This window comes from Sinohyriopsis cumingii, chromosome 1, assembly GCF_028554795.1.
Source record: "Sinohyriopsis cumingii isolate HCF-2022 chromosome 1, ASM2855479v2, whole genome shotgun sequence".
Lineage (NCBI taxonomy): Eukaryota > Metazoa > Mollusca > Bivalvia > Unionida > Unionidae > Sinohyriopsis > Sinohyriopsis cumingii.
Genome location: NC_142961.1, coordinates 25,157,453 through 25,170,925, shown reverse-complemented (window position 1 = coordinate 25,170,925; position 13,473 = coordinate 25,157,453). Strand labels below are relative to the sequence as shown.

The 13,473-nt window shown below is 35.4% G+C and overlaps 1 protein-coding gene across 1 annotated transcript in view; it reads left to right on the top strand.

Annotated features, from left to right (window-relative positions):
- LOC149806566 (protein FAM135A-like) overlaps positions 1–13,473 on the top strand; it is a 119,399-nt gene that overhangs the window by 88,467 nt on the left and 17,459 nt on the right. Inside the window, exons 18-19 of the mRNA XM_089954706.1 lie at positions 7,875–7,985; positions 10,595–10,711. Coding sequence (XP_089810832.1) covers positions 7,875–7,985; positions 10,595–10,711 — 228 coding nt within the window. The remainder of the gene's footprint in view (positions 1–7,874; positions 7,986–10,594; positions 10,712–13,473) is intronic.

Sequence of the window (13,473 nt, the reverse complement as noted above, 5' to 3'; positions counted from 1 at the left end):
TAAGCTTTTGGCATAATCATTGTGCTCTTTTTCACTAAATTATGCCTTATGTATTTGGATTACGCATTTTCGGTATATCCTCCCTCCAAAAAAAATTAATAATTTATTTTTTCATTTTTATTAACATCCCATTGATCCCACAGACCATAGTCTAGAAAAGACAGCTTCTATGTAACTAGGACATAAGGGTATGCTTGCCCATAGACTTACATGCACTTTCTTAACAGTATTACCGTATTTACCGCATATGTTGGGACACGATAAAATAATTATTTTTTTTCCTGTCCCAGAACTTACAGTGAAACATTTTTTCACTTTGGTCATATGTCCCAAGACTTAAGAACGAAATAAATTGGTATTGCATTTGTGCTCCCCCCCACCCAACTGCACGTCGCAATAAAATAGATAAATAAAACGCTTAATTGATTATAAAAAGAAAGAAACTAACCTTGTGTTATCATTTATTCCTTTTTTCAACATGAGCATTAAAGAATAAAACACTTCCACAAAATCCGTATAAGTAGCATAGGCTTCCATACTGTAGCGTGTATCAATTATGTCCGATACCACACACCATGTTATTCATTGACATGAACACTGAGAAACAGTTGTGTGTGGTTGTGCTCAAAGGTTTGAACATGTTAACCGACTGAAAACTGGAGCCAACAAAATCGCATACAAGTGGGAAATAGTCAACAGATATCTTGAAGACGCCATTCACGCATGACACGGTGTTGGGTGCAAAATAATCAAGATTGAATTATATCCAGGTCTACTGTATGACAATATCTCGCAAAAAATAAAAATCATCATTTGAAAACACATTCACTTGAGTACAAGTGACAGTCTTTTCACCAGCTAGGGTTACATAATTATCCTTACTATAACAAGCACACATAAGCCCTGGTGGTGAATAAACACGACTGGCAGCAAGCAGTTAACTCCTTCTTTGAACCTACCGACAGGACATCAAAGACAAAAGGTTATTTTTATTACAAAGCAGGCGATCTCAGAAGCCAACCCCAGTTACTTTATTTTGTAAAGGATATCAATACAAAGGTTATTTTATTGCAAAGCAAGCCAACATCGGAAGTTGACTATGGATTCTGTTAAGTGAGCCGGTTTTTTTTTTTTTTTTGAATTTACAAAGACGGCCGAGATATGGAAGCATACTTGGGTTCCTTTTCAACTGTATTCACGGGAATTTTGAAAATAAAATGAAACAATGGAACAAATTTCAAAGTGACACAATATAGTGCTTTGTGCACAGATGTCAATGACCCAGCGACACCCAGAATATTTGGAGAAAATAAAATCATGTGATGAATTCGTTAAGGCCAGAAGAGAACTATACTGTATGCCAGTATCTCATAAATAAAAATCATTATTTTAAAACACATTCACTTGAGTGCAAATGACAATCTTTTCACCAGCGTGGGTTACATAAGTATCATTAATATTTACCCGCAGACATCAGTGCACCTTTGTATTAATTATTACTAAAGATGCCAAGCACATATAAGCCCTGGTGGTAAATAAACACAACTGGCAGCCAGCAGTAAACTTCTTTGAACTTGCCGACAGGACATCAAAGACAAAGGTTATTTTTATTACAAAGCAAGCAAACGTTGGAAGCCGACTTTGGACGGCCGAGATATGGAAGCTTACTTTGGTTCCTTTTCAACAGTATTCACAAAAGGTTTGACAGTAAAGTAAAACAATGGAACAGTTTTTAAAGTTGCACAATATAGTGCTTCATGCGCGAACATCGATGACTCAGCATCATCCAGAAGATTTGGAGAAAATAAAATCACGTGATCAATTCGTGATGGCCAGAAGAGAAACAGATCATTTCGCCGACAATATGATCATTAACATGGATGAAATTCTAGTGTACTTTGATCGCATTCCTGGATGGACTGATGATAAGATGGGCATCAAAAGTGTGAGAATTAGCAAGACTAGTGCAGATTTTTAAAAAAATCTTCCTTTTATTCTTGCAGTTTCCACTTCAGGTGGTGTGTTGCCTCCAACAATTTTTCATGGTATGAGAAAGTTAAAAAAGTATTCATGTACCAAAATAATAGACCGTACGTATGCAGGAGAAGGGTTGTGTTGATGAGATGCTGCTGCAGTGGATTAAAGAGTTTTATCTCAAGTACAGTTTTATATTTAAAAAATAAAATTTCAGTTGGATTGCAATTTCCGGCATGTAATTTTCGATTGATTTAAAAGGTGTCCTACAACTTACGACTCGAAAAAAATGATGTGTCCCAGAACATACACTGCACACAAAAAATTACTTTTAAAATTAATTTATGGTGTCCCAACAAATACGTGTCCCAACATATGCAGTAAATATGGTATGTTCTATTTATAGCAGCTGCCCTCTTTCCAAGAAACACGCTGGTTTCAACTTTTGACCTCGTTTTCTATTTATAGCAGCTGTATGGCTTAGTTAGGAGAGAATAGACTGGTTTTCTAACTTTTAATTTTTGCTCGGAGATTCTTTGTTCTAGTTCATATCTGGTACAGAACCAGTCTGTAGGTATTTGGCGCTAATAGTCAAGTCAGATTTATTCTATTCAATGCATGTGTTAGAGAAAAAATATTTTTCAAATAATTTCACAGCTGGATTAGGAAAAGATTTTAAAAAACTGATTCAGAGATGAATCCATGAATTACACAATACAGCGTTCCATTCTAGGACAGCTTCACGCCCCTTGCAGGCTATGTGGAAAGGATTTTAATATTGATCATGGTGGTGAAACAAAGAAACCTTGAATTAGCTCATTTTACTAACTCCAGTACTAAGGTAACTTCTTTTTTTACAGCAGAACTAAATTGTGGCCACAAAGTTTATAAATGCAGAGGTGTTATGTACTGAGTTCTTAATAGCGCACGGTCTACCCCTAGCGGTAGAAGACTACATTGGTCCTTTGTTCAAACAAAAATTGCCGAAAATATGCATGTGCAAGAACAAAATCATCTAATATTTTTAAGTATTTAGCAGAAGAAACTGTACTTAAAATTGCAGAAGCCATGAAAATTGGTCCGTTTAGTATTGCAACAGACAGGAGTAGTGATTATGACAAAAAAGTTGTACCCAGTCTGTGTAATAGACTATGACAATAAAAAGGGCAAATTCAGAGTGCTCTTCTCTCATTACCAGAATTAACAGTAGATTCCACTGGAGAAAACATTTTTTTATTTGCTTGTTAATGTTTTGAATAAACATAATTTGGCAGAATTGTATGGTGTTTTCAGCTGATGCTGCATCAGTGATGACTGGAATTCATAAAGGAGTTGCATTCTGTATTTTGAAAAATGTCTCCATCATTGTACATATCAGGTTGTCTTTGTCATATGATGCACCATGCTGCAAGAAAAGCTGCTGATAAATTAGAAGGAGAACTCCTGAAGTATCATGTTGGCACTATACCTCACAATGTACTTCACATGAACAGAGTTGATTTTTTTCATCTTATTTGCCAGCTAAAAGACCCAATAACTGGAACATATAAATTTCCTCTTCTTTGTCAGGTTATGAAAGTAATATTGGTTCTTTACCATTCTAATGCTGACTGTGAGAGATTGTTCGGTATTGTTAAAAAAAAAAACTGAATTCAGATCCAAGCTCAGTAACCCAGTGCTTGGTTCTCTACTGGTGTGCAAAACATTCATAGTCTCAGCTGGTACAAAGTGTTTTGAAATGCAAGATGAGAGTTTGTTGCTTTTTAAAGCTCAGTGTGTTATATGCGAAAAATTGAAGCAGTAATTGATGTTAAAAGACCAAAGGGATAAATAAATCATTTTGTACATATGCTTATTGAATTTTTATCATGTTTTATGTGGATTACTCTTTTTCTGCTCGGATTACTCTTTTTATCCACTTGGATTACACTTTTTCCTTGCCAGGGGTTGGCATGTATGCAATTTGCTATGGATTTTCCAAATATTTTTTAAAAACAAAATATCACAGTCTTCCAGTCACCAATTATGTTGTCACATTTGCACTATGGTAAATCCACTCAGTTAAAGCAGATTGGTGAAAGCATTCTTTGTTTTCTTGGTACGAAGATGTCTGCTTCAGTTTTTCAGTTCATCACATGAGCCTATTATATCGACTCCAAGAAGATTTATTCTTTTAAGCTCATCAAGAGTGTCAGAACTGAATCTTTGTTTTGATCAAATCCTGGTGAGAAAATCCTTGCCTTAATTCCTTGCTTGACACTGGAAATTTACATCAAATGAATCACATTCAGGTATTGTCCTTTTATTAAAACTAATTTTCTTGGTAATTCAGCTGCTGACAGTCCTGTGTACACAATGTACTTGACAATCCCCATTCCTTTACTCCATCAGCACTGATTACTGCAACACTGTTCTCTCTTCAGCTGTAATGAGCAATCATTGTGTTAACTTTGTCACTACCGAACTGTTGCATGTCATAATCTATGCACACTTAACTGAATTAGTTGACATGTCATTATCAGGCGATGAACACTTAAGTTCTGTCCATTTGAAGTGACTGTTGTTATGTGGAATTGTAAGAAACTCATTGCATAGGGACCCAAAATGATGTGTATTTCCAGGCTTAGTTGGCTACACATTTATTCCCTGACAAAGAAACTGCAAGCAAAATCTAGTCACCTTTGAATGAAGCTTAGTCCCCAACACCTTCATTGATTGGTGGAAAATGTTTAAACTATACAGTTTAATAGATAAGCAAATAAATATGGTTGATATTATTTAGGATATCCTATGACTGATATCTAGTTGCTCTGAGTTTTTGTCAGTCAGATTCTTTGAACAGGTGGTCATGTCCAGCATATACAGGTGTTTAAGGAAGGCTGATGCAGTCAGTGTGTGTGTGGTTTAACAATTTTAGTCATATCACTATGATGTCTGCAGTATCGCAGTTTAAAGTCCTGATACAGTCAAATCTGTCTTGAGAGACCACTGCTTTGAGACCATCTGTCCAGAGAAACCATTCTTTTTTGCAGAAGGGGAGGTCTTTCAAGATAAGCTAGTGAAAGCCAATCAAGATCAGATTTGGGGGGTTGTCTCGAATGTTTCCATTTTTAATATCATTTTTTTTTTCTCCTCAGAAAACCAAATCACCTCTACTCTGAAAACAAAAACAACTTCAATCCCCGATTTCAAATTTACATTTTACATGTTAAAATAAAACCACCTTAAAAAAGAAACTGACTTAAAGCTTTGATTCTTTGATCAGATTGGTCCACGACTCATTAAATCTTCTGCCTTTGCTATTGTAGATAGCATAACATTCATAATTAATTTAAGTATTGCAACCTCATCTGTCCCCAAAATATGGAAAACTGCGAAAGTAACTCCTATTCACAAATCTGGTTCTAAGGATGATGCTGATAACTACCGACCAATTTCAATACTACCAAACTTGTCAAAATTGATTGAAAAACATGTCCATGACTCATTCATGTCATATTTAACCAAACACTTGCTGTTACACCCTAATCAATCAGGCTTTAGACAGAACCATTCCTGTGAGACTGCCTTGATCTCCCTAACTGATAAATGGCTTCAAGCACTTGACCAAGGTAGAATAATAGGAACTGTATTTGTAGATTTCAGGAAAGCTTTTGACATGGTGGATCATGAAATCCTTTTGAAGAAACTGAAAATCTACCAGTGTGATGAAAGAACAATTAGATGGTTTACTTCATACTTAAATGAGAGAACACAACATGTTTACATAAATAATGTTCCGTCTGAACCTGAAACAATTAGATTTGGAGTACCACAAGGCTCAATTCTAGGTCCACTACTATTCATTTTATTTATTAATGACCTACCACTTTTACTAAGAGACTCAATATCATCTACAGATCTCTATGCAGATGACACAACATTGTCAGACATCCAAAACACAAAGCATGAGCTCGAAATTTCTTTACAGAATGCACTAAACAAACTGGAAAACTGGTGCACATGTAATGGCATGGTGGTAAATACTGGTAAAACTAAAATATTACTTATCTCAACACGGCAGAGAAGGACAAATCTTGATAGTGATGAACTATGTCTGACATGGAAGGATACAAATCTGCAAATAGTCTGTCATGATAGGCTACTTGGTGTTCTGGTAGATAATAACCTATCATGGACTGAACATATCAAACATATCAGTAAAAAAGTCAATTCAAGTTTATGGCTTCTCAGTAGGATAAGACATTTTCTCCCTGAAAGGCACAGGAAACTATTTTATAACAGTTACATACAACCCTATTTGGACTACTGTAGTACAGTATGGGGTAATTCAAATGATAAAAACATAGCAAAGCTGGCACATCTTCAAAAAAGAGCATTTGGGCTAATATCAATCCAGAAAGAAAGCAAGGAAAGTTTAGCTGGTAGGTTAAAAATATTACCTATTAAAGACCGAATCTGTTTGAGAAAAGCCAAATTAATGTACAGGATATCTCAGAATAGTGCTCCTGAATATTTACAATCACTATTCCAGTATAGGCTACCTGGTAATACTCCCCACCTGCGATCCATGTCTACCAAACAGTATAAAATTCCCAAACCAAATAAGGAGTTATTTAAAAAAAGTTTCCAATACTCTGGAACTCTGCTCTGGAATAGTATTCCAGCTGAGATTAGAAATGCCCACTCTATTTCCTTCTTCCAAACCCAATGTATTCAGTGGCTTCAGAGATGCAGCTTAAATAAATAAATTCCTTTGTATGAGGGCCTCAAGGTAGATTAGTTTTTAGCTAATTGTGTTACCCTCTTTAAATAAGGTCATTATTATTATTATTATTATTATTATTATTCTTAATCTCTAAAAGCTTGAAATGTGCTGGACCAGATCCCATTCAGTTAGCTAATATTGAGGGTGAGAAGTGTGAGGTAAAAATACCTGGCTCCATGCTCACACATATTTAGGGCTGCTAATCAAAAGTCTTTGTACAATAACATAATTATAAATTATTAATAACTAAACACTTGTAGATAAGCCATTTAAGAAAGATTATATTTAGCTGACTATTTAGTTATGATTGATATTTTTACTGGTATAATGATCAGTAGAAGGTTTTTTAAGTACCGGGGCTTTATTAAGTACTGGGGCTTTATTAAGTACCGGGGCTTTATTAAGTACTGGGGCTTTATTAAGTACTGGGGCTTTATTAAGTACCGGGGCTTTATTAAGTACCGGGGCTTTATTAAGTACTGGGGCTTTATTAAGTACCGGGGCTTTATTAAGTACTGGGGCTTTATTAAGTACCGGGGCTTTATTAAGTACTGGGGCTTTATTAAGTACCGGGGCTTTATTAAGTACTGGGGCATGTGACCTTGCTTTTGATAATTGCTGACATAGACTGACAAAACACAGTATTCTGGACATCAAATGCACTCGACTGATTTTCAAAAGGAGAAAAATCATTACATGTATTTAAGTAGTCATAACTGTTTTTTGTCAGAATGACCAGCTAAATGTCATAGGATTGAACTATTCTTACTGGGTAAAATTTTAGTCTGATCCAAGACTATGAATCTGTGACAGAATCTGCATTTAATAAGCTAGATGTTGACATAATAATATTATGAATTATACAGAGTATATAAACATTATGGTTATCATTCATAATTCTAATGGACTAAAATTATAAAAGTATCTCATTCCTTAAATGTTTCTTAAGGTAAATTTTTTAACCAACACAGAGATGAGTTGGTAGTGATCAGTAAGGACGAGTGCTTTAGATCAGTTGGCCACCAAGGGCCCCATAAGGTTGATTGATGACCGATCCATTGCTTTATTGAATGATAAAAAAATTTTCTCATGATTTATGATTAATTTTAATGGAAGTGTTTCCTTCTTAAAGGAATGTGGTTCATGCAGAAATGGAAGAAGTCTGGTTCCCTTCTTCAGCTTTCTCTGAAAGATCACCAAGATCCACGGCAGACATTTCTCTTCAAACTCAGCCAAAAACCAGGTAGCCCTCTTAAATTTTGTTGTTATGCAAATTAGGAAAGCTAGACATATGTATCACCTTTCCTACAAGGACATTGTCTTTTTTGCTCCTTGTCATCAATGTTAATATTCTGTCTCAAAGTTCTTGAAAGTCCTTTGTCTTTTCTGCATCCATTCCTTTATTCAAATAAGTTATGGCAACAAGTTACTTTATGTCTCAAGTTTGTACAGTAACATGTTACTTTATGTCTCAGGTTTGTACAGTAACATGTTACTTTATGTCTCAACTTTGTACAGTAACATGTTACTTTATGTCTCAAGTTTGTACAGTAACATATTACTTTATGTCTCAAGTTTGTACAGTAACATATTACTTTATGTCTCAGGTTTGTACAGTAACATGTTACTTTATGTCTCAAATTTGTACAGTAACATGTTACTTTATGTCTCAACTTTGAACATTGTTATGAATAATTGAATTTTTTTGTTAGTTTTTAATCTTTATTATTTTTTTTTTTTATTTTCATTATATGCTACGGGTAATGAAACATTGTATCTAGTTGCTGACCTTGTTCCAAAATCAGTGACAGTATTGGTAAACAACTTTTAAATTATTTTTGATTATCTCTCTCATAGTAAGAATAATAAAGTTGAGTCAAGGTCATACTTGGACTACATGATATGTATCATGTGCCAACTGATAACAAACATCTATTTTTTCCAGAAGAATGAACTTTTGACCCTCATCCGGGAATCTGTTTTGCATCTTAATTAGTCGTATAACTGATGTTTTGATAAAGGTTTGTCAATTGGGCTTTAAACACTTGACATGTTAGGTTGTATTATGCTGTGACCAGTTTGGGCTGAATTTTATTTTCTTCAAATTACTGAATTCAAGTGATTATTTTCTCTGGAAGTACAAAAGTGATCTGATAAAAGTCTTGGATAAAGACATTCACTGGAATGTATACTTTTACTGTTTCATTTGTAATTAGGGCCTGCTCACTGCTTTCAGCAGGGTCCTGTAGTAATTACATATGGATTTATGCAGATTTTTCCATGCTACACTACTTCCTTGATAACTTAAACCTTAATAACTAGTGAAACCATTTATAATGTGGTGTCCAGTGTGTATCCCATTTTTTTAATTTAAAGTGTAATATCTACATAATATATGTAATAATGTACTAACTTGTGGGGTGTAATATCTACATAATATATGTAATAATGTATTAAATAGTGGGGTGTAATATCTACATAATCTGCATAATAATGTACCAAATAGTGGGGTGTAATATCTACATAATATATGTAATAATGTACTAAATTGTGGGGTGTAATATCTACATAATCTAATAATAATGTATTAAATAGTGGAACCATTTATAATGTGGTGTCCAGTGTGTATCCCATTTTTTTATTTAAAGTGTAATATCTACATAATATATGTAATAATGTACTAAATTGTGGGGTGAAATATCTACATAATCTAATAATAATGTATTAAATAGTGGGGTGTAATATTTACATAATTTGCATAATAATGTACCAAATAGTGGGGTCTAATATCTACATAATATATGTAATAATGTACTAAATTGTGGGGTGTAATATCTACATAATAATGTACTAAATAGTGGGGTGTAATATCTACATAATATATGTTGTTGTTGTTGTAGGGTTTAATGCCATTTTTCAGCACATGATAGGCTATACATGGCGGCCAGTATTAATGGTGGAGGAAGAACCCGGGAAAACCCCAGAAGGAACCACTGACCCACGAGAAGCTACTGGCAAGCTTTCTCACATGCCCACATTGGCTGAATCCGAGACTCGAACCCACGCAGACATTGGTGAGATGGCAGTGATCCGTAACGGAGAGCGCTGTAGACCTCTCAGCCACTTGGGGCCCCCATAATATATGTAATAATGTACTAAATAGTGGGGTGTAATATCTACATAATATATGTAATAATGTATTAAATAGTGGGGTGTAATATCTACATAATCTGCATAATAGTGTACCAAATAGTGGGGTGTAATATCTACATAATATATGTAATAATGTACTAAATTGTGGGGTGTAATATCTACATAATCTACATAATAGTGTACTAAATAGTGGGGTGTAATGTCTACATAATATATGTAATGATGTACCAAATAGTGGGGTGTAATATCTACACAATCTACATAATAGTGTACTAAATAGTGGGGTGTAATATCAACATAATATATGTAATAATGTACCAAATAGTGGGGTGTAATGTCTACATAATCTGCATAATAATGTACTAAATAGTGGAGTGTAATGTCTACACAATATATGTAATAATGTACCAGATAGTGGGGTGTAATGTCTACATAATATATGTAATAATGTACCAGATAGTGGGGTGTAATATCTACATAATACATGTAATAATGTACCAAATAGTGGGGTGTAATATCTACATAATCTAATAATAATGTATTAAATAGTGGGGTGTAATATCTACATAATTTACATAATGTACTAAATTGTGGAGTTGTTCCATAATAATTTGGTTGCTGTGCATAGCTAGTAATAGTTTGAAAAACATTAGGTCATTGCCACTGTTTAAATAAAGCTTATTTTCATTGTTGCATTAGGCTTGGAGTTCTTTAAGAATGTGCTACTGGTTGGCTCAAGCCAGGATCGCTATGTTCCATACCATTCCTCGAGGATAGAGATGTGTAAAGCTGCCCAGAGGGATGTGTCAGGACTAGGTAAGACAAACACCAATTGTATTGTATGCTGTTATAATTCATGCAAAGCATCTTTTACTGTTTCATTTGTAATTAGGGTCTGCTCACTGCTTTCAGCAGGGTCCTGTACTAATTACTTATGGATTTATGCAGATTTTTCCATACTACACTACTCCCTTGATAACTTAAACCTTAATAACTAGTGAAACCGTTTATAATGTGGTGTCCAGTGTGTATCCCATTTTTTTATTTAAAGGTCCCAAAAATTGGTCCCTATGCATTGAAGATCACTATCCAATTGTGAAAATAGCACCAATTGCTTGACAGAAAACTAAAAGGCTTGATTTTGTAATGGATACCTTTGTATGCTGTTTGCTAATTGTGGTTGGTTCAAAGTTTCAGTAAGTTACATTAGACAGAATAATTATCTGCATACATGTTATTTTGTGTTAAATCATTTAACATTTTTTTTCTCCTTCGAATACGTTCCTGAATCACATTATATTAGGAATAATAGCCAGCTGCCTCACAAATCCAGCCTTACTAAAAGACAAACATCGTCTTATCATGTCTATGTCAGATAGACAAAGAGCAGTAACTTTTACTCATTACCTCCCTTTGATACTATCCTGTATCACAGTTTTTAGCTTTGCTGTGTCCTGAGACACACATGATGCAGTAGCCTCAGATAATCCAGCCCGTTTTTATGTTCCAGTGGACCCATCCAATGCTTACTTTGCATTTATTGTGAGGATTTATCAATATTCAGCAGGTTGTATGCTTTATTTTACAATTTCTGCCAATATTTTGAGAGATCTGTCACTTGCCAGGACTTCATCTTGTAGGACCACCATCACACCATGCTTTCATGAACTTAGACAAGGTCATTACAGGTTAGCGTACTTTTAACTTTATTCACTTGCTCCGTCTGCTATGAACTCTTAATAGAGAAATTCTGAAGTGCAGCCTGATAATTATGCCTTATTTATTTGCATTTCATGCTGTTTTGATAGAATTATTATTAACCAAGCATGCAGCATAAGTTTTAAACAGGGCCATAGGTTTCTGATATGGCACTTCATCAATTTGTTAGTTACGACAGTGTTTTAAGTGACCTAGTAATTTCAATACATTACTAGTTCCTGCTTTATTTTATGTGTCTTGTGTCGTTTTAGTATATATCAATGTTCTACAGGCCACTTCACAGCATGGAAATTTGCCATGACTCCTGTTTTGTTTATGTTATGTATACATGGTTTCTATTATGCAATGTCTATAGCATTTGGTTACCGTTTTGTTTCAGCAACCTTGTGATTTCAGCATATTACTAGTTTCTACTTAGGTGTGTTTCTTGTATCAGAGCATGGTAGCCTACCATGACTCTGGTTTAATTTATAGTATGTACACTTTGTTCCTTCATTATTAACTATGCATTGTGCTTAAGCTTAATATAGGACCTACATTTATGATATGACATGTTTACGGGCCTGTTAGTTATGGCAATGTTTTAGCGACCTAGTAATTTAAACCCTTTACTAGATTCTGCTTTAGTTTGTGACTTTTGTGTCGTTTCCACAGAATATTTATTTAATTGTCTATATGCTATTTTCAAAGCATGGAAGTCTGCCATTACTCCTGCTTTGTTATGTATACACTGTTTCTGATACATAGCTTGAACCACCACCACCCTCCCCAGCTAAAGTTTGTTGCATGGAACCAACACATATCATTATGTCATGGGATGGAGAGTACAATGGAAGGGACCATCCGTCACTGGATAAGATGCATCAGTTGGTACAGCAGTCAAATCCACACTCTCTTCAGTCTGAGCAAAACATTAGGGGAATCTTCCGTATTTTTAGGCAACCCAGATAGGGTAAGCCTCCACATGTCAGAGCATGGCCTTTGGACCGTTAAGTCAGCGTGCATGGAATTTACGATCGATCAGCTGGACCCAAATAATAAATGTAATACTGACACCAGCCATCCAGCCAACACCAGCAGTTGCCTCAACGTTACCAGCACTCCAACCATGCCAGCATGGAGACCTTTTGGCCAGAATGGACCAACTACACAGCGTTTATGGAGATTTTAGTGAAAGATCCATTCGTCAGTCAGCAACATATCATCATTTCACATAGATTTCAATGAGAAATCTGCCCATTGAGCTTTGGCTTTGGAGTGGCCAGCACAGGTGCATGCTGGACCGACATATATACAGTGACGGTGCTGGAAAGACCGGTAGTGCATCGATGCCAACATTATGGGTAAGACTGGAGGTACCAGCAGCGCTGGAAAGACAGGCAGTGCGGTGATGCTGGCAGTGCTGTCTTTACCATTGATGCCATATACTCATGGCTTCTACTCATTGGAAAGCTCATGTCTTGCACAGATATGACTAAGCGGAGTCATCACAGTCACCCGGCATGACTTGCTGCACTTGAAGCCGAGCCAGATAAAAACCCAGTGCACAGTAAGGGTGATGAGTCATAGATCGACCACTATCATGCAATAGTACAAGGGCTGTATGAAAATGATTTGAGCTCACTGGACTTCCCTGTTCCCTCGGAACAGTCGGTCGGAGTGGCTTCGGGTTTTGTTCATCAACATTGCCATCGCCTGAGACATGAGACATCTGCTCCAAAATAGAATTTTCACTAACATAAACTTATTTTGTTAAATCAGTAGTTTACCAATTACTATGCCTAATTTCTTTTCTGTTCCATAATATTGTATAAGGATATTTAGTCCATCAGCGCTTGTACAGACAGAGGTATTAAAAT